The following is a 21,652-nucleotide window of genomic DNA, read 5'->3' as shown; positions in this document are numbered from 1 at the left end:
ATACCAACCTGGCAATGGTTTCAAAACCCCAAGGTCCTTGAAATCCGGATCTTAAAATAAAATCAAGGAAGAAACAATTAATTTTTTTCTTCAAAAATTCAGTTGCAAACTAGCTTAGTCTTTATTTAGGTGGCCCCTGTAGAAAAGAGCTACTAATGTGCATTCAAGAATGTGACTTGCTTTTAAAGAACAAAGTCACCCACTGAAGGATAATGTAGCACAATAAATTGCTCAAACAAGCTGAATTTGATTCCCCCACCCCCCTTTATATGAACAACTGGCTGTGATAATACGTTTTCCCTCCTATGAAAATAACACTTGCTAAAAGAAGACTTAGCATTAAAGGCCAGTTTCACCATTAACAGATTAGGCATTTAAATATATACCAACAATACAAATACAGTATGCTTCAGGGACAAGAAAGGATCCTTCAGAATTTTACCCACTTTGTAGACAATGCTTTGTTTAAATGACAACCATATCAGTTACAAGAGTTGCAAAACTTACTTTCAGCTTTCGTTTATATTCAGAGAACAGGTTACAAATAGTAGATGTTTAATCTTGATACAGGATGAATGCAATGATCAAAACAGGCACAGGACTGAAATGTACAAGATAAGGGATCACCAATTCTGTAGTATTACAAGTGTGATTTTTCTTGGAACTTATGCTTCCACAGGAAGCGTTTGGAACAGGGGCAGCACTGATATGTAAAAGTCTTTTGAGACCACAAAGCTCTAACCATTTAATTGTCTTCTGATAGGGATCAAATGTTTAATTGATGCCTGCTGGGTCTCCAATCGGTCTCAAGAAAAAGAGTTTATGCCAGGAATGGATCTAGAGCTTTCTGGCAATATATGAGATAATATGATGCTGGTGCTGAGATTTGCTAGCAAGGGTATGGGTTAAGAGGTTTTAGTGCATGGTGGAGAATCCTGTTGCCCATTACTTCAAAAAAGCAGGTGCTCAGGCTATGTAGCAAGGCATTCTCATCAATGACTGACTGCTTCAGAGACACAGAAAACCACCGATTTGCAAAAGCCTAGGTAGCCTCCAGAATGCTTTTAGAATGTTGTGAATGCTTTACCACTTAGAACTAATTTTATGCTTGCATTTTGAAATTGTTATAAGCAGCAACCAGGTTTCAGGATACAGCATGAGAGAAAAAACCAAATCTGAAATATTTATAAATAAATATACATTTATTCACCTTTCCTCTTTGCAGGCATGTCTGATTTTTCACCTTCATAAACAGCTATTCCTCTCCCCCCCCCCCATCACACACACAAAATTGCTGGCCTAGAAAACTTGACAGAAATCTACTGGGATTCAGCCTACTAAAATTGATGATTAATACTTTTTAATTGGTTCAATGAGTTTATTAACTTTACATTGTTTGTCGCCCGTCAGAATTACACTGCAGTATGTCAGCCTTGGAAATAATGTTTCAAAATGTGCAGATAAAGAAAATGCACATGTGCAATTATAGAAATTAGATACTGGAATCTGTTTAAGTAAGAACATACAGTACAATGTGTTTATTGCATTTTATGCTTACTCTGCCTCCAAGCAGCTCAGTGTAGCATACATGAGGCCATGCCGCCTCTGTCCACACAACAACCTTCTGGTGTAGGTTAGGTTGAAAGAAACTGACTTTATTTATTTATTTATTTATTTATTTATTTATTCATTCATTCTTTCTTTCTTTCCATGCAATCTAGATACCAGTTGATTGTAAAAACAAAAAAAGAAACTCAAAGCAGTTGTTTTTTTTTAAAAAAAGTCTTAACTTAAACCTTTCCAGTCAGATTCATAGCTAAAGAGGGACTAGAATCCAGAACTGGCCAAAAACATCACACTGTCTCCTATACCACCATCACTACAAGTACCACTGAATCCTCTTTTCCAGAAGCAGTGCTTAGTAATTGTAAAACTGTTTCCAGAGGGATAGCTGTGTTGTGCTATCATCTGTGGATTGAAACAACACAATGGGTTTTGAATCACACTACATGTGTGAATTGGCTTAGCACATGCCTGACAGAATGTCTGGTTTTTTATGTGAATGGCCACTGTGAATGGCATCTGTACTTTTCTGCATTTCATATCCTTCTGACATCATTGTTTACGTCTCCCAGCCATGTGTCTGTGCCCCTGCTACTCACTTGATACTGAGCTAGATGGACCAATAAACTGACACAGTTCTCTGTGCAGCAGCCAAAGCCTAATTCTTATCACTATAGTGTGATTCCACAAGCCCACCCCTGGCCGGCTGTCCATTGTCCTCCCTGGCCGGGGGCACGTCAAAGGCCAGCTCAGGCAGGTGGGTGGCACCCGCCCAGGTGAGCCTCGCTTGGTGCCGCAAACCCCACCCACCTGTGGGGAAGGGAGGGTGGATATTGCCAAACACATTTATTGGAAAGATCATATGATTTTTTTAAAAAAAGTTTTTTTAAAAAATATATTTATATGCAGGTTTTGTGGGGGAAACCCAAAAAGTGGCTTACAACAATAAAAACTACAATCCAACATTACTAAAACCAGAATTCATAAAAACTACAATTATAGTATTCCAGCCTCTATTATAACAAAAATTAATCAGGGGACTCAGCTACATTAGTCAAAATACAGTGTTATGAATGTTGTAGAGCTAAAATAGCAACTCTATTATAGTTTCAATTGTGAGCTTTACAATGGTTTTTTGCAAAGAATATTCAATGCGTTTTTTTATAGCTGTGTAGATCTAGCCAGAAAAGGACAATTGAAACAAATGAGCATTTAAAGCCTTCCCAAAATCTGAAGTGTAGCTGTTCACTGTCAATGTGCTGGGAGGGAATTCCAAAGTTCTTGTGGTCACATATCTCACAGATCTGGGAAGTAGATACATAACTAGGGCCTCCAACTTAGATATCAAGGTCCACCCTGCTACCAGAGTAAAGGGGACATTCCACACATCTTCCTTAAAGATAGGTGGTGCAACACCAAAGTGCACTTTTCAATTACACCCATCCTGTGCTAATAAAGTGGGAACTAGGCCATTAATGCCACTAGTGGGAACACTACTATATCCCATTCACTGAGATGTGACTATGTATAAGATCAGACCGTCTATTTTCCATACCTTTAACAGCAGAGCTACTTATGAAATCCTCCTCTGCTGAATTTCTTTCCATATTTGTGATTTCAATATTACTGGGAATATTAATAAGAGGGGAACTAATTAATTTTGGTATCTGGGGTTTTCACTAAAACAAGTGCACATAAAAATTGGCTGATGCTGCCATTTTCAGGGGACTAATCTGCTGCTGTTTTCACATTTTCGCAGGAAATATGCTATGCTCCCATGGTGGGGGTAGCCAACGTGTTGCCCTCCAGCTATTATTGGATGACAACTCCCATCAGCCTAAGCCAGAAAGTCCAATGATTAAGGATGATAAGAGTTGCATTATGTAATATATGCATTACAGTGGTACCTCAGGTTACATACGCTTCAGGTTACATACGCTTCAGGTTACAGACTCCGCTAACCCAGAAATAGTGCTTCAGGTTAAGAACTTTGCTTCAGGATGAGAACAGAAATCGTGCTCCGGCGGCGCAGCAGCAGCAGGAGGCCCCATTAGCTAAAGTGGTGCTTCAGGTTAAGAACAGTTTCAGGTTAAGAACGGACCTCTGGAACAAATTAAGTACTTAACCCGAGGTACCACTGTATTCACACACAAAAAAAAATATATCTGGCATTTGGCCCCTTTAAGAGAAACAGCTATGACCCAAGAGGCCAGATCTGAGTCACTGGTGTATCCTAGTGGGAGAAATTAGATTCTATGCAGGCAGACTCTTAGGCCTCACTAATAATAAAGTCTGATTTACCATTCACTCGGTTTTCCATGAGTTCCTGCATAAGCAGCACAAAACAATACATATCTACAACCACTTCTGCAGGACATCATGTTGGATACTCCTGTCCATGGTGCTGGAATGCACCATGAACACCCTCCCTCTTTCTCTTAGAATGGCAATGGCTCTCACCTGAGAGGTGCTGGAACTGAGTTCTGACAAGTTCCCCCTGTAAAAAAGCCTTGCTCCTGTCCTACAGGAAGGAAAAACTTGTCAAAATAGTTTATTCAAAGGCTCTTGTCAGAAGGTTATTTTTTGTTTATTTATTTATTTAGTTACTTGTTTTTAAACTCTGCAGTGAGTCAGGGTTCTAGCTACTGGAAAAGAGTAACAACCAGAGTGAAGAAATGTGTCAATTGCAAGGAAACTGTGGTTGTCCTATCTTATAATAGTTGGAGGTCTGTTAAAAAATAAAAAGGCAGGAGGGTAATCTGGGTTATAACCTGACAAATTTGCCTGCCTGCAGCCCATTAACAGGAATACATCATGGCTGAAGCTAGTGAATCCTGGCCTACAGGAACTGCATTTCCCCCCTCTAAGTTTCCACTGCATAGTTATAACTATTTCAAGCCCTGACAGCTCCCGAGAGACCAGCACAGTAGTCATGCAGTTTGTGAACATCTGCATTGCTGTATCAATGGTGAAATATAAATAGACAGGGAGACATCACTGAGTGCAATAGAAGTCAACTTTTCCACATCAACCACACAGTAAAGGAAAATACCACTGCAGCACATGTGAATATATTGGCCCTCAGCACCACAGCAGGATTTTACTTCATCTAATGAACTGCTTAGCAGTGAGCATAGCACGAGATAGGCAGAAATGAAGGCCCGACTATAGACTGGCTCACAATGCCATCTAGTCTCATCCTGGTACATCGCAAAAGTCTGCTGCTCTGACTTACGGGCCACCAATGACCTAACATATGCAACAATGACTTACAGTTAATAATGCCACTGAGTAGGTCAAGAAGTGGCCACGATGATGAACTTATCTGACTTGCTGCATAATACATGCCTGAGGAGTTCACCCATCATCAAAAGCAACCAAAGTCAGAGCAAAGGCTCATTTGTCCCAGCAGGGCTTTAATTAAATCCTCCGTCTGGAAGCAAAGAAGCTGCTTGGCCTGATTTTCAAAGGCATTTGTAAAATATGTTCGTTATTTTGAAGAAACAAACCATAGCTGCCCAGAACACTTTTTAATTTTTTTGCCGTTTCAGGTCTTGATGTTATTGCAAAAGGCTATTTGTTAAAACCAAGGATGCCTTGAACCCTATAAAAAACAAATCCAAAACAATGCCTGTAAGCATAGACTGGTAAACTAGGGAAGAAATTGCATACAATATACGGTAGCTAATTACTTATAGTTGACTTGCTGTGTGCAATTCAGTTAAGTACTGACCATAAGTCATTTGATGTGGACACACCAGAAAGAGCCCTGGCCAACTGAGAACTTTCCAGTGTATAAAGCCATATAAAACATGTATTTTAAAACAGGTGTTTTTAAGCACTACAGCAACAATAATGTACACTTAGGGTTGCCATACTGATTGATTAGTTGGGTTTTATCAAGTTTTGATTGACAGTTCATTTCTAGGCTCAATTCCAGCCGTTGAACCCAAATAGGCCCCAAATATCTGAAATACCACTTCTTTCTATATAGGCCCTTTAGTGTGCTAAGATCAATGGAAAGGGTCTCTTGGTAGTTCCACTGCCCTCAGAAGTTTGGGTGGTGGTGATCCAGGAGAGGGCATTCTTTGCAGCAGCCTCTAATTTGTGGAATTCCTTCCCCACAGAGGTATGTCTGGCACCTTCATTAGAGTTTTTGGTCTATGCTGAAGATAAACCTATTTACCCTGGTAGATACATTCTGTTGTACCATTAATAGGTCCCAATTTCCATTGTACTTTTTTTTAAAAAAGGAAGCCTTTACCCCTTGTAGAATCAGAAATATAATGCCAAATATACAGAACCTATTCTGCTCACCATGGTTTTCCCGGTAGTGATGTATGGAAGTGAGAGCTGGACCATAAAGAAGGCTGATCGCCGAAGAATTGATGCTTTTGAATTATGGTCTGGAGGAGACTCTTGAGAGTCCCATGGACTGCAAGAAGATCAAACCTCTCCATTCTGAAGGAAATCAGCCCTGAGTGCTCACTGGAAGGACAGATCGTGAAGCTGAGGCTCCAATACTTTGGCCACCTCATGAGAAGAGAAGACTCCCTGGAAAAGACCCTGATGTTGGGAAAGATGGAGGGCACAAGGAGAAGGGGACGACAGAGGACAAGACAGGAGTGCCTGGCATGCTCTGGTCCATGGAGTCACGAAGAGTCGGACACAACTAAACGACTAAACAACAAATTCTGCTCATTCATTTTGTGAGAAATGAGCCTACTCTCACCAAGCATCATTTTTAGCTGATTAGTAAAATCACAGCTATGATTGAAATTTAGGGGGGCAGTGCTAGCTGTGTGGTTTTTAAAAAGTTGTTTAAAAAGGCTGGCAGATCAGGGGTTACTTGAGTCCGGTTACTATGATAGGGTGAGAGAATACAACTCTGCAGACTAATCCAGTACTATTTAGTCTGTTTGGTATGCAAGATTTACTGGCTGCGTACACACCATATACATAGCTGTCAAGTGTCCCTTATTTGAAGGGACAGTCCCTTATTCCAGTGCCATGTCCCGCTGCTGTCCCTTATTGATGGATGTCCCTTAAATGATGTCCCTTAAATTTCAGAGGAAGCAACTCCTCTCCCTCCCTCCCTGCCGGCCAGGGAGGAGGGAGGCTCCAACTGTGTTGCTTGGCTGTGTTGCTCACCCAATAAGAAGTCTACGAATGACTGTGGGGTGGAGCTTGCATGCCTTGTGTGTGGCTAGTTAATGCAAGCTGAGGGGGGTTTTGAATGCTGGACGCAATTTTGTTGCACGTGCTGCTGCAAACTTTGCAGTGCAAAGCCAGGCCGGGGAGCCATCTTAAGTTGAGGCTGCATAGGCCTTGTGGTGCATGTGATTCAGATTCTAGTCAGTTGAACCTCTGGTTACAAAGTTGGTTGGACAGTGTTATCGAAGCTACCAGCATGAGTTTGACAAGACTGCAGGAGGACAGGAAGACTGGAGTGCCTGGAACAGGTGAGGCTGCAGGTCCCTTATTTTGGCTACTGGTCCCTTATTTTCGAGGCTGCTGGTCCCTTATTTTCAAATCTGTAAGTTGACAGCTATGACCATATAGCATATTTAAATACAGAATATTCCCCCCCCCAAGAGTTCTGGGAACTGCAATTTCCCTTCATAGCACTATAATTAATGTTTTATGTTTTATTATGTTTTTATATCTATTGGAAGCTGCCCAAAGTAGCTGGGGCAACCTAGTTAGATGGGTGTGGTACAAATAATAAAATTATTATTATAAATCCCAGTACCCTTCACAAAATACAGTTCCTGGAAATCTATTGGGGGGGTGCTTTAAATGTATAGTGTGTATTCAGATATTGTGAATGTATGTCAACCCTGCAGTCCAGACCACTGTTATTACTCTTGGCATGTAAACAACCCAGGGAAACTGGTGTCTGTAGATGCAGTCGTGACCTTGAAGTCTTCCCTAGCATTCCCAAAGTCTCTAAGCCCCCAACCCCAACTTATTGCCCCTTTGCTTATCAGGTGGTGAGAGTTTACTCCCTTGAAAAGTACATAGCTGAAGGAGGAAGTTGGAAGAATGGCGCCATTTTCCTTTCTCTTTCAGCTCTCTGTGATTTTCAAGGCTCAGATTAATTCTACTGGATCTGACGTTTACCCATGTCCCTTGGAAAAGCGAAGTTTGGGTGCATGTGTATTTCCTGTATTTCATTGGAGGAGGGCTGTTCCAAGGAATGGGGGGAAGATGTAACCAGAGGGGGTGATGTCCAAGGCAATGACTCAAAAATCCAAATTTGCCGAGGGAGCTATGAGGGTTGGCAAACTCTCTCTTTGCCTGGCCTTTTAAGAAGAGCAAGTTCTCTAGTTCTCCATCTTGTCCAAATGGAGAAGTCATGTCTCCCCTCCTATACAGATGCAGAGGAAAGACTGGCAGGGAAGTTGGACAACTTTGACAATCTTCTTCTTCTTTAGTGATCACTCGTAACTGAGTAAGATTGTCTTCCATAAACATGGTTTTAACAGTGAGTCCGTAAGTGACTTTTAAGGCCAATTCTGGATCCACACGTCCTTCCACAGTGGGGACATTGGTTTCCGGGCAGGAGTTGATCACGGTGTGGATTTTCCTCTTAGCACATTTCTCCCTTGCATTCTGAGTTTGAGTGTCTTCAAAGCCCATGACACCTTTGGTAAAGACTGTTCTCCAATTGGAGCACTCGCAGGCAAGTCTTTCCCAGTTGTTGGTGTTTATACTACATTTTTAAAAATTTGCCGTGAGACAGTCTTTAAACCTCTTTTGTTGACCACCAGCATTACTCTTTCCATTTTTAACTTTTGGAATAGAGTAGTTGGACAACTTTGACAATAGTGAACAATGACAGTCCCATCTCCCAGTTTTCCAAAGATGTTAAGGTCAGTCTCCTGAAATACGTGCCTGCCTTGTGATTCGTTCAGCCTAGCAACTTGTCCCTCAAGGCCTCCTGGGCACACAGGATCATAAGTATCGATACGGTTCCTGTGTTCTTTTGTCCCTCATCCACCTACCATCATCAGAGGTGGCCATAAGAACGTGTTTTGCTACATTATGCCTAATATATAATCAGACCAATATTCTGGTTTGGTGTTTTGTTTTGTTTTGCTTCTGCTTCTGCATAGGTGTACACAGCCACTACTTCTCCATCTTCTATCCCTCCTCCTCTTTTTATACTCCCCCTTAAATAAATTGCTTAGTTATATTTCTGGGCACACTCAAGGGTGGTTTGGTTCTCCCTGATCCCAGACTGCTTAACTTTTCTACACTGGTGGTATAAATTGCCTGGGAGATCAGGAGGGCTGAGGGACTGAAGCAGCCAGGTAGTACACTTAGAATTTGGCAGGCAGTCTCCACTACTCCCAAGTAGACCACTGTGGCTCAATGGGACTTCAGCACCCCTAGGCCTAGGTGCAGCAGGCAGTGGGGAGGACAGAGAAGTAGGACAGGTTACACATTGCTAATGAGCTACCCCACTGGGTTGTCACTGAAGTGTGGTGTTGCTGTCCTTCACAATGTCAAGCCATCTGATTTTATTTTATTTTGCTGATAGAACATTTCTGACATAAGTCTGGGTTTACTGCCTACCTACACAACATTTACATTTACAGTGCGCTCCCGCTGCTCGGTCCCAGCGCCTGCCCACCTAGCAGTTCGAAAGCACCCCCGGGGGCAAGTAGATAAATAGGTACCGCTTACCAGCGGGAAGGTAAACGGCGTTCCGTGTGCGGCTCTGGCTCGCCAGAGCAGCGTTGTCACGCTGGCCACGTGACCCGGAAGTGTCTTCGGACAGCGCTGGCCCCCGGCCAATAGATGTGAGATGGGCGCACAAACCCCAGAGTCTGTCAAGACTGGCCCGTTCGGGCAGGGGTACCTTTACCTTTACCTTTACACAACATTTAACAGAAGATTCTGCCATTTTTTAAATTAAACAATCATTCATTTTCAACATGGTATTTAATAAGAACAAAATGCAATACATAATGCTAATTTCTATGATGGAGCTTCTTCCTACCCAAGAGAGATTTAAACTTCCCCAGTTATATAAATCTTTTCTTAGTTCCTGCATTAATTTAGATTGACTGTATTGAATTAAATTGCCCAGGTCCTGGAACTGGGGGGATTTTAAGGGCCAATTATTACCCACTCCCAATGCTACCATTAAAAAGCTTCACAGTCCCCCATCTGCTACATTTCCCTAAAAACCCCCCAAAACAACAACAACACACAAGCAGAAACAACCACATGTGGTTTGTCATAATTGCTGAATAGTGCTTTAAAATGCTGCGACAGAAATTTCTACCACTTCTCCCCTTTTGATCATTTTCTAACAGTGCGGGGTTTTTATTTACAGCCAAAAATACCCACCACAAGTACCTAAGATCACAGTAAAGCCCTTTGAAATCAAGCTACCGCTCAGTTGCATGCAGAAGTGTCTTGTTCAACTGACCTAAGGCAACCACATATCATACTTTTATCCCAGCAAAATCATACCAACTGTCTCCCACTGTTGTTCCTCAGAGCTAGTATTCAGAGGCACACAGCTGTCCTGACTAGCAGTCACAGATACATTATGAGTTCATGAGTGCATCTCACCCATTCAAAAAAACCTGAAGTGTTTTCAGAGGAAAGTGAAAAAGATGCTGAGGAGGTTGAAGGCAAAGCCCGGTGGGAAATGGTTGATGTACTTGCATATGTTTATTCTGGAGAAGAGATGGTTGGAGGTGATGCGGCAGCTATCTTAACATATTTGAAGAGCTGTCACATAGATGATGGAAGTAATTTGTCTTATGTTGCTTCCGAGAGTGAAACCCAAACCGATAGGTTCAACTAACAAGAAAAGGGATGTAGACTAAACATTAGGAAGAACTTGCTGATGGTAGGATATCTTCATCAGTAGGAAAGGCAGTCATGGAAGGTGGTAGACTCTTATTTGTTAGCTTAGCAGTTATTAATCAGAGGTTGAATGGCCACCTATCAGGGATGCTGCATTGGCAGGCGCTTTAATTAGATGACCTCTTAAGTTCCTTCTAATTCTATGATAATAGCTGTTCAACAATGAAACAGACTCCCTTGAGTAGTGGTGGACTCCCCTTTTTTGGAGCTTTAGTTGAGATTCCTGCATTGCAGGGGGTTGGATTAGATGACCCTTGAGCTCCTCGCAACTCTACAATTCTATGATTCTATAAGTTATATTCATAGCATAGTAAAGGTAAAGGTACCCTTGCCCGTACGGGCCAGTCGTGTCCGACTCTAGGGTTGTGCGCCCATCTCACTTAAGAGGCCGGGGGCCAGCACTGTCCGGAGACACTTCCAGGTCACGTGGCCAGCGTGACGAAGCTGCTCTGGCAAGCCAGTGCAGCACACGGAAACGCCATTTACCTTCCCGCTGTAAAGCGGTACCTATTTATCTGCTTGCACTTAGGGATGCTTTCGAACTGCTAGGTGGGCAGGAGCTGGGACCGAAAGACGGGAGCTCACCCCGCTGCGGGGATTCGAACCGCCGACCATGCGATCGGCAAGTCCTAGGCACTGAGGTTTTACCCACAGCGCCACCCGCATCCCTCACTCATAGCATACCCATCCAAATAAATGGACATGAGTAGGAAGTCCAGCCTTCATACACTGTAACCATAAGCAATTACGCTGTGTACACATTTAAAGCACCTTCTCTCTCCCCCCACCCCCTGGCAAAAAAGAAGAATTCTGGGAACTGTAGTTTGTTAGATCTCTGATGGTTTTTGGCTTAGCTTATCTTCCGAACTAGGACCCATGCTTAAACTCCCTTCTCACTAACCATGAACTCTCAGTAACCAAAAGTCCCAGCTCAGAGGACATTGGCTTAACTCAGTATGGCATAGCATTAAAAAGAATAACAGCTGTGATCTCCTTTCCAGGAGCCTTCACCTTTCCAAAGCCTTCGGAAGCCATTGTTTGGCTTCCTGTGCCTTGTGAACCAGTCCAATAGGAAACATAGTGCTGCCATTTACTAATATTGATGTGATGTGCTCCCGTCATGCTGTTGTAGGGACCAAAATAGTTAAATCATTTAGTTAAGTTGTCTTGAAGAGAAACTGCTAGGTGGAAAGAGGGCAAAGCCATGTTTGATGTTATTGGAAGGGAGTAAGCAGGCTAATGTTACAGATAAGGAAACATTCAGAGTCATCAGGAGACTTGGAAAATGCAACAAATCATGCTGTAGACACTTCAAAGAGAAATGCAGATTAAGCACTCTCGCATAGCTGGTGGTGTAAAATATGGTAGCAACAAAAGGGACTAACTGCACATGTCAAAAGGTGTAAATTGCTAATTGGTTAGTGTCACTTAAATGATGCTTTATGGCTGAATAAACTAACATAATGAAGGGAGGGTTTGATGATTTTACACAGCTGTATTTATGTGCGTACTGAGTTTAATTCTATTGTAGAGACTTCTTTATAGTGAGTTCTACTTTGCACATGCAATCAATAAACATCATTGAATTCTTTATCTTGTTACTAACCTTCAATAAGGGAACCTTCTAATTTCCCTTACAGTTTACTCCAGCATTCACAGACTGACTCACAGAGTGGGACTTGATTTTTATTATTGTTGTTTTTGTATTATACTTTACAAGGCGGAAAGATACACGAAACATGTAGTGGCAACAGCTTAGTCTTTCTTGCAACAGCTAGTTTCATTATTTCATAAAAGAAATAATAATCCCCTCCTCCGGTTCTTAAGAAAAGAAAGAAGATAATTTGAAGTTTACTAATAAGGGATCAGAACCAACTTTTGTGTTGCAGTTTTGTAGGGTACGGTTGCACTATACTAATTCCGCTGGGTTGAAAATCAGACCTGACACTTTACACTTCAAAATGTGGGAGGGGACACATAGGTATCAAATAAAAACTGTACAGAAAAAAGAGAAAACATTTTTGAATGGCTGCTTAGTAATGCTAACATGGAATTTTTAAAAGTATCAAGGCATGAAGCTTTTGATGCAATGGGAGCGGTAGGTTACACATTTAAAGTACAGCCATCTTAGTTAGAAGTAGCTGTTTCTGACCTACATTCAACAGTACTTAGCCGCATCAACGGCTGGTTCAGAGCCGTAGGGACAACTGAGCTTGGCTCTCCCATAGTTTTAAAGAATGGAAACTGTGGGCAGAAAAGATTAAGGTCAGGGCTACTAGAGCAATCGAGGTGTGGAATTTTAACCTTTTTCCTTCCTCACTATTTTCCTTGTAGAAAAATGTGATCTGTGTGTTACGCATCCACGAAAATGCTATCTGTATATCAGCCAACAAAGAAAGCAGCAGGAGGAGGAGGGACACATATTTCAACTAAGAAAGCATGCTGGTGTAAATTAAGCTGTTGTAAAGAAACCCCCAACCCAAACCCTGTTCAGTGGTGGAGCATAAAAATGCACATCCCGTATCAGTGGAGGGAAATAACATGCTTAATATTAAGGGACATTGCTTTGCAAAAATGTGTTCAATAAGAGTGTTTTGTTTTTGTTTATAAAAAATGCAAAACTGATGTGGGAATATTGAGAACTGAACTTAATTTGAAAAATAAGAAACTGAAAGAAATTGAGATGCAACAGATGGATCAGGGCACTGGGTTCTACTCCCATGCCCCATTTTTATTTATAATATGTGTGTTTGTGTGTGTTTTGTTTCTTTGCTACCACCAACAAAATACATGGCATCTTAGTGGGGCAGAATGCTTGGGGTGCCAGATCAGGGCTTGGCCACCCCTGCCCTAGCACATGTCTAAAAACATAGGAAGCAGCTGCCTTATCCCAATCAGACCAGCGGTCCATCTATCTCCTCATTCTTTATACTGACTGGCAGTGGCTCTTCAGAGTTTTAGGCAAGTTTTTTCCAGTCCTACCTGGAGATTCCAGAGATTGAACCTACATACAAGGAAGATGCTCTGCCATTGAACTACAGTCCTTCCCCACAGCTCAGATACATTATCTGTTAGTTGTGTTGTCTAACAAAGAACTGCAACAAAGCAAATCAATCCCAATTCTACTGGGAAGGAAAGGGGTGAGGAAGAGCAGTGGTTGTTGTAGTATGTCAAAGTTTTAAGTTCCTACTGATTTCACTAAAAGCAAATTTCCCAATTTCCAATTACACTGTTGGCTCCTTCCACAAATCAATTAAACTGGCCTATTTGGATTTAAGCTGATTCTACAGGCTACAGTGGAACGAATTCAGCTAATTCAAGTATCCAGTTTAATTGGTTCGCGGACCAGGCTGGATATCAATAAAACCCCATCAAAAAAGTTACTAGAGAATCAATTATAATAATTATTTTCCTGCAGAAACATGAAGTCCTTTAAACTGGCAAGGACAGATTATCCTGTTCCTTTTCGCCTTTATTTCAACGTTGAGGATTGAGGTAGTGAACGTTAACCTGAGAATGAAGGAAGGGTGGAAGGGATTGATGAGCAGCAAATCGTATCCACTCCAAAGTATGACATACAGATGAGGGTGCAAGTGGGTGCAAAAAGGGGGTTTTTCAACAAAACCACCAATTCTGCATGCTAAGGAGGCAGAAAAATAGTAGATTAAGGAGAAATCCTATGCACAAGAATGTGATGTAAAGTAAACTAGTATCAGTTAAGAGTAGACCAGATCCAAACCCTGTTCAGTAGTAAGACTCCTGCTGCTGCTCTGCCTAATCCTGGCTACTGGGTGGCCACAAACCTTTAAAATAGTGGTCTATGCCAGGTCGCCAGATTACATAACTGAGCTGAACTGGCTGGGATCCAGCCGAAGTCCTCCCTTTCTGTCCCACTACGCTCCATTTTGGGGATCTATGCCAGCCTTGCTCACCCAGCTTTGAACCAGGATGAGCAAATTACACTGGTGTACTAGCTAAGAGATCCACTGCATCCTAAGCAGCTCATCCCAGTGGGTCTTGCTGCAGGATTGCCTCCTTAGTCAGATGCCAACTCATGGTTGGAACCCAAGCACACCCAAACCAAACATTCTCATGTGTGCAAAAGACATCTATTTTTGAGTCAATTCAGCTGAATTACAAACAAAAACTAGACTTCTAACACTCTCATTCCAGCACAGTTAGGCTGAAGTATGTACTAGTATTTTAGCCAATGTTAGGCTTTTCAAATTCAGTTTAAATCCATGCCCTTCAACTGAACAGGCTGCACCAGACTTGAAAGCTGCTATTTCAAAATCAGCTGTTCCAAAATATCACTATTGGGTCAGAAGAGCAAATAATTTCAAGAATGAATCAATCTGAATTAACGCATTGCTATTCCTGTTTCAACAGATAAGACAAAAATCACAACAAAATGTTTTAATTATCACAAAACTATGAGACAGGTTCCTTTTAAGATTGCCTTTCAGGTCCCTGAAAGGTTTCTTTTTTTTTGTTATTAATGTGATTATAACTCATATCAATCAAAACACTATTAACAGGCCTAAGAATTCAATCTGACATACACTTTCTGTAAATTCTCAATGTTGCTTATTTTCAGGTTAATATAAATAGGATCAGGCTGTACTTCTGCTTTAGAAACCAGAACATCTATGATTTTCAGGGTGCACAGTTAGCACTCATGAGCTTGTGACCAAACTCTACTTAAAGATTAATTGCTTTATTGATATTTATCTATTGTCAATATAAGTTCTGGGGACTTTTTTTTAGTTCATGGAAGCTTTACCTATATATTAATAAATACTATAATAAATAAGTTTTATTGAACTCAATAGAACTTACTTCTGAATAAGCATGCATAGATTTGCACTGCTTAACATCTTTGAGCAAGGTATTTACGGGCAGATCTACATATTGCCTTGACAAATCCATTCTCTCAAACAGTGATTTGCTAAGATAATTCACAAGATGTTTCCCTTGACACATGGCTGGGCTAGTTCATTGGATCTCACCTTGGGGAAGATGAGTAACAACAGCATTGCAGAGGAGAGTCAGTGGGGGGCGGGGTTAAGGTTACCGGATTTTTTTTCAATGAATCCGCGGACACTTTTCAACTTACTTAGGAATGATAGGATTTTGTATGGGGACTGATTTGTAAAGCCGGGGACTGTCCCCGGGAAACGGGTACATCTGGTAGCCTTAGGTTAAGAACACCCTGAAAACACTGCCCCTAAAATGCATGTTACAAGAGAAACATGGTGTTCAGGATCCTGTGTATCTTCTTATATGAATTTATTTGAAACTTATTTATATTTCTGCCTTACAAAATCTATATTTTATATAGGTTGATTTTAATTTGCTTAATTTAACAGGGCTTGTTTCCATCAGCTGAAAAAAGTTATGGTTTTTCTATAATAAAAAAATTCCTTCCTGTAGCACCTTAAAGACCAACTAAGTTAGTTCTTGGTATAAGCTTTCGTGTGCATGCACACTTCTTCAGATACACAGTGCTACAGGAAGGAATTTTTTTATTTTGACTATGGCAGACCAACACGGCTACCCATCTGTAAATGGTTTTTCTATGTGTTCAGATAAATTCTGTTTTGCATTACTTACCAAATTATTATTTTGTGGTCTCAGCTGACTGGATGCTACCCTCTTGATGTGCTACCCTGATGGAAGATAGCATTGTTTATAACCATTTTCCCTCCCCACTTCTGGAGTTTGCTGTCCATCACATTAGCCAATATGATGCTGTTCACATAAAAACCACATCCTTCTTACCACTCTCCTGTGAAAAATATGCTAGAGCAGAGGACAGGCTTTACAGGATCAGAACTACTTAAGCTTGGCTTCAAATCACTTGTGTTCTGTTTATTTTCTACCATGCACAGAATAAGGGGAATTACAGTAACAGATGTACAATATGCATTTACTTTGGAGGGTCAAAGAACACATTTTTCACAGTTCCACAGCACATCTTCTTCGAAATTCTTCTCTGTCTCTCAAGGGATGGAAACACTTCAGCAATGATGAAATGTCCAAAGCCAAACAACAGGAGAGAAGGAAGGTGCTCAGTTGGTTGTATTGCCGGCCTTAAAATGATAAATCATAATCACACAAAGTGTCAGAACAGTCTAGCCTGGCTATCAGAAGTCTTACTTGAGCAAGAAATATATTCTTTTTTTCTTGAAGCAGAAGAAAATCTGGAGACAGCTAGTTATCTAATCAACCAACAGCCTGCATGCTTGTCACAGATAGCACTAAGATGATGCTACAGGACAGGAAGACATGACAAGATCCACCAGGAAGAAATGCCCATGTAATTGAAAATACCAAAACACACACACACACATTTCTGTCTAGATGTTTGCAAGCATATCAAACACTAACACAAAGATTCATGAGGAATCATTATTGAGAAGTAGCATATGCTGTATAATGGTGGTTTTTCATATGTCTATACATCATTGTTTTTAATTTCAGTCATAAAAAAAGCATTCGCTCTTCTAAATGAATGAAAAGTCTTCTGGCCTTAGAAATTGTTGTAATTGTTAGCATTGTTGTAATTGATTATTTAGGTTATTTGAACTGTGATTTTGTCAGTTTTTTAATGGAGTATAGTTAATTGCAAAAAGGAGGGGGAATAAATAAGCATGATGTGACTTGATAACCTTATTATATTTTATTATATATTGTAATATATATACAGTGGTACCTTGGGTTAAGTACTTAATTCGTTCCGGAGGTGCGTTCTTAACCTGAAACTGTTCTTAACCTGAAGCACCACTTTAGCTAATGGGGCCTCCCGCTGCCACTGCGCCGCCAGAGCACGATTTCTGTTCTCATCCTGAAGCAAAGCTCTTAGCCCGAGGTACTATTTCTGGGTTAGCAGAGTCTGTAACCTGAAGCATCTGTAACCTGAAGCGTATGTAACTTACCAGCTAACCATGATAAACACAGAAATCTTTCCTGGCTGGCCTATATAAAAAGCCTTCACATATGAAAACTATCTGGAGTGCACAGCAGTATACCTCTGAATTGCTGGGAATTGCAGGTGGACAGAGTGCTGTTGCACTCAAATCCTCTTCAGTTCCTGCTTGCAGGCTTTTCACGGGTTGTCCACTTTGAGAACAGGATGATGGACTAGATCAGGTCCAGCTTTTCATGCTAAGTAGGCCACAAGAGTACTTCAACATGGAACCTACAGGCCACACACTGCTATGTTACACAAGGGGCACATGAAGACAAAAGATGATGCCCCCTAACTTTCCTAAAGCTGTATAAGTGAGGTCCTGGGGTTTGGGAAGGAGGTGTGAGGCTCTGGCAGAGTCCTAGAGTCTTCCCACCTTCTTCCCAAAGTTGGGAAAGCACTAACTAGGCTTTAGGAAGGAGGCTAGAGGACTCTAGGACGCTGCCAGGCACACATCTTTCCAGCTGGTTCATTCAGTCCAAGGCAAATATTTCTGTACCCCTTACAACAGACAACAGCTAGCTTTCTCCCTCAGTTTGCTGGTTGGCAGACTATTCCTAGGAAGATTTGACACCTCAGCAAGAACAAGCTTGTAAGTGCTTTTGAATGAATGGTGGAAAATAAGTTTGTGGATGCTTGTAAATTGTTAGTGAGCTCTGTTTTGGGGGCAAACCTGCATGCATGGTGGAGGTGATCACCCCAGAAGCTATAGAGTAGAAGGGAAGAAAAACTTTGCTCAAGAAGCTCTGGCTCGTGGCTGAAGGAGGCCTGAATGTCTGTCTTCAGCGCAGAACTTTTTGCAGGTTTTTGTCCTATGACTTATTAGTTTCCAGCATAGAACTGATTTTGTAGAAAGAGAAAGTGGGGAAAGAGAAAGGGACAAATCAAAATGCATAAAATCGGGAATGTCAAGGGTGATTAAAAAAAAAAAAAGACAGCATCTTAGTCCTGGAGCTAATTTTCACTTAACTTTTATTTTTCCTAGTTTCAAGTTTTTATAATAGATTTTTGATGGAGTTAATCTGGCATAGCATGGCTGTGCTGGGAACCTGCCAACTCAGCCAGAGATCTGCCGAACCCAGTGCATCTTGCCATAGGATTGCTCCCTAATACATTGGTACCTCTGGATACAAACAGGATCCATTCCGGAGCTCCGTTCGCATCTTGAAGTAAACTTAAGACATGACTGCGTGTCTGCACATGTGCATGTTGCGTTTCGTCACTTCCGTTCATGCGCGTGACATCATTTTCAGCTGCGAAACCCGGAAGTAACACGCTCCATTACTTCCAGGTCGCCGTGGAGTGCAACCCAAAAATATTCATCCTGAAGCTGCTTCAACCCGAGGTATGACTGTACCTGATAAATATCTTCATGCAGTTTGACAGTTTAACAGACATTAGACAAGTTGTCACTGCAATATATATTGCAATCAGTGACAAATTAATATGGAATTAGAAGGTCAATCAGTGCTAAGATGACCAAAAAGCATGTATGTGAGAGTCTAAAAGATGTGTTTGCTGCTTATATGGTACAGAAATTAAGACAAGTACCCTAACTTACAACAAGCTACACACATGTAGAATAACATGCAATACTATATCACCATTTCACATGCAACTGAGTGCAGCATGCCATGCACAAAAACATATAGGAAAAAAATCACATGCAAACACACATGTCTTGCTGGGATGAGATTTGGAGGCACAATCTGACACAGGTAAAATGTAAATGTGAATTAATTCATTTTTATGGGCTACTTTTATTGATGTTTAATGTGCGTTCTTTGGCAGATGTGTAGCAATCTGGCACTTGCAACCGTGAGTCCCAATATATCACACAGGAACATGCACAATGACAAGTCACACACAAACAGATGAAGCAACACATTACACGCACACACACAGAACAATACAATACACACACACACAGTCGCCTGGTCAGCAAATTTTTTTCTTTTTTTCTTTTGGAGACCATGTTTCACCAGGCAAAAATGAAGAAAATGCCATATTCTTATTGTCTTTTGCCCAAATACGTTGTGTGCCTATACCTGAAAAGTGAATTAGAGCTATATTCTTTTGGCTAAAGATAAACCCATCCGTTCATACTCTAACCACATCAAAATCCTGTAGAAATATTATTATCTTAATGTATATCAGAAGAAGCTGTGAAGGAACAGAGCAATATTCTCTGTAGAGATTCAAATTTTCTCCAGTCTATCTCCCAGAAGATTTTATCATATCAGCTGAGTAACTTCAGTGTTTTCCATTTGAAAGCAAAATTTACGTTGAAAGGAGCATACCTAATGTATTCAGCTTCATCTGTAGGCAAATTCCCCAGGAAAGTACCACCAAGAGGCTTCCTACATTTTCTTGTGTGTTCTTCATTTCTCCCAATTGTTGTCAAATAGTTATGTGCTTTGCTTCTATCCTTGCAGAGAGTTAGGGCAGCTTCACAATGAACCAGTAAATCCAACGGCTGCATGTGCACTAACGTTATATCGGAGTTTCTTTAAGCAACCTTGTAAAATTTGAACAACGTGCACATTTATTAAAAGCATTTTCACACTGCTCTTCAGCCCCAAAGGGTCTCAAAGTGGCTTACAAAGATTAATAATAAGACTGTCCCTGCCCTTAGGCTTACAATGCAAAAGACATGCAGTAAAAAGAAAAGGGATGGGCAGAGGAGGAGAAAAACTCAGGCACTGATTCTTAGTTACAAAGTTCTTATAATGTCCACCAGCTGAAATGAAAATCGTTCTGGCTGAGAGTGTTCTCAGATGTATGTAAAGGGTTAAGGATGGATGAGAAATGCATTTTAAATGTATTTATACATTTCGTTTGGTGGCTCCAACCCAATTGTGCATTGGACTGCCTCTTTCATTGAGCACCTGCTCATGTCTAAGGCGCTCGTAAAAGTACACATTAAGTCCTTTTATACAGACAACATCACAGTTATCTGTTTATGTGCTGGTTATTTTAGGAAACCTCTACTGTATATGTGCACAATATGCAAATAATATTATGCATATTATGCATAAAACCAAGGCAGTATGCAGTACCAGCACCCCATGGCAGCCGTTCTGTGCTGGCATCCACATATCAATATATGAACACTGGCACCTTATTTTTTTTTAACCAAAAAAAGCACTTCATGTAATAATGTGTATGTTTTGATCATACACAGGCCTTTGCAGAGCTCGTCTGAGCCTGGGACAGGAGTGTTGTTAAAATAAAGTTACAAACTAAAACAAAAAAGCAGCTGGTCCCTGGCAGCAGCCCCTGGCCAGTTTAATCCTCCAAAGTCTGAGGCAAGTGTACCCAGCTACTCCCCACTCTTGCATGGGCCTGATCATATGTGTCATGGGCCCCTTTTAATGGTGCCAATCAAGATCTGACATGACTTGTCAGTCCCAGATGCAGGAGGAGGAGGAGCAAGGAGGAGGAGGAGTAGAAATGGGGTGGAAGATGAACATCCAGGGATGCAGGAGAGAGGATGTCGAAGGGGCTCTATCTCTTGTCTCTTCTGTGGATTTCAGAACATCTTCATGGAGGCTTGGGGACTTCAACTAGCCAAAGGAAGGGTCTAAACGGGAGGAGGTGGCAGTGGAGCTGGAGGCAACAGGGAAGAATACAATAGTGTTTCTAATGGGATAAGACAAATTTGCCTGGGCGGTGTGCATATGTGTGCACATGGCAGATCCCTAGGGCAAGGAAGTCCTACAAGTGAGCTCACCCCACCTTGTATTTAAAAGTTTGGTAGGAGGGGCATATCAACAGTTGGGATATCTTTGTAGCTTCGGTTCAGTTGCCTCGCTCATATACCTTGGATTCTTGACTTTGGGACCTTGTGCTTGCTGCTGAGCCTACACTGCTATCAGCCTGAATAAAGATCTCTTCCCTACTTTCAAGTGAAAGTCGCTGTAGTTGTGTTTTGGGGTGGAAGCCTGACAATAAGCGAATATGTGCAGACATTTGCCCAGAAAAGCAGCACAAAAATATTTTTAATAAACAAACAAATAAATGTAATACTGCACATAATATGCAATGATTACTCCTATTTTTAGTGGAACCAGGAAAAAAATGAAGGACTAAGGTGTGAATTAGAAAAACTCAGTGCAGAGAAGCTTGACACCAATATTATTATTATTATTATTATTATTATTATTATTATTATTATTATTATTAAAAATCCACCCCTATCACTCTAATGTATATAAGATCCACACTTAA

General features: G+C 41.2%; 1 protein-coding gene across 3 annotated transcripts in view; it reads right to left on the bottom strand.

Annotated features, from left to right (window-relative positions):
* NETO1 (neuropilin and tolloid like 1) overlaps positions 1–21,652 on the bottom strand; it is a 116,566-nt gene that overhangs the window by 41,063 nt on the left and 53,851 nt on the right. For 2 of the 3 annotated variants that reach the window (XR_014222805.1, XM_082235266.1), the window contains exon 5: positions 9–50. The exons of the other annotated variant lie outside the window; for it this stretch is intronic. Coding sequence is in view for 1 of the 2 variants with exons in the window: in XM_082235266.1 (XP_082091392.1) it covers positions 9–50 (42 nt within the window). In the remaining variant the exon portion in view is untranslated. The remainder of the gene's footprint in view (positions 1–8; positions 51–21,652) is intronic. 3 annotated transcript variants of the gene reach the window in all.

This window comes from Podarcis vaucheri (genome assembly GCF_965113315.1).
Source record: "Podarcis vaucheri genome assembly, chromosome: 8".
Lineage (NCBI taxonomy): Eukaryota > Metazoa > Chordata > Lepidosauria > Squamata > Lacertidae > Podarcis > Podarcis vaucheri.
This window is presented reverse-complemented; position numbering and strand designations above follow the sequence as displayed.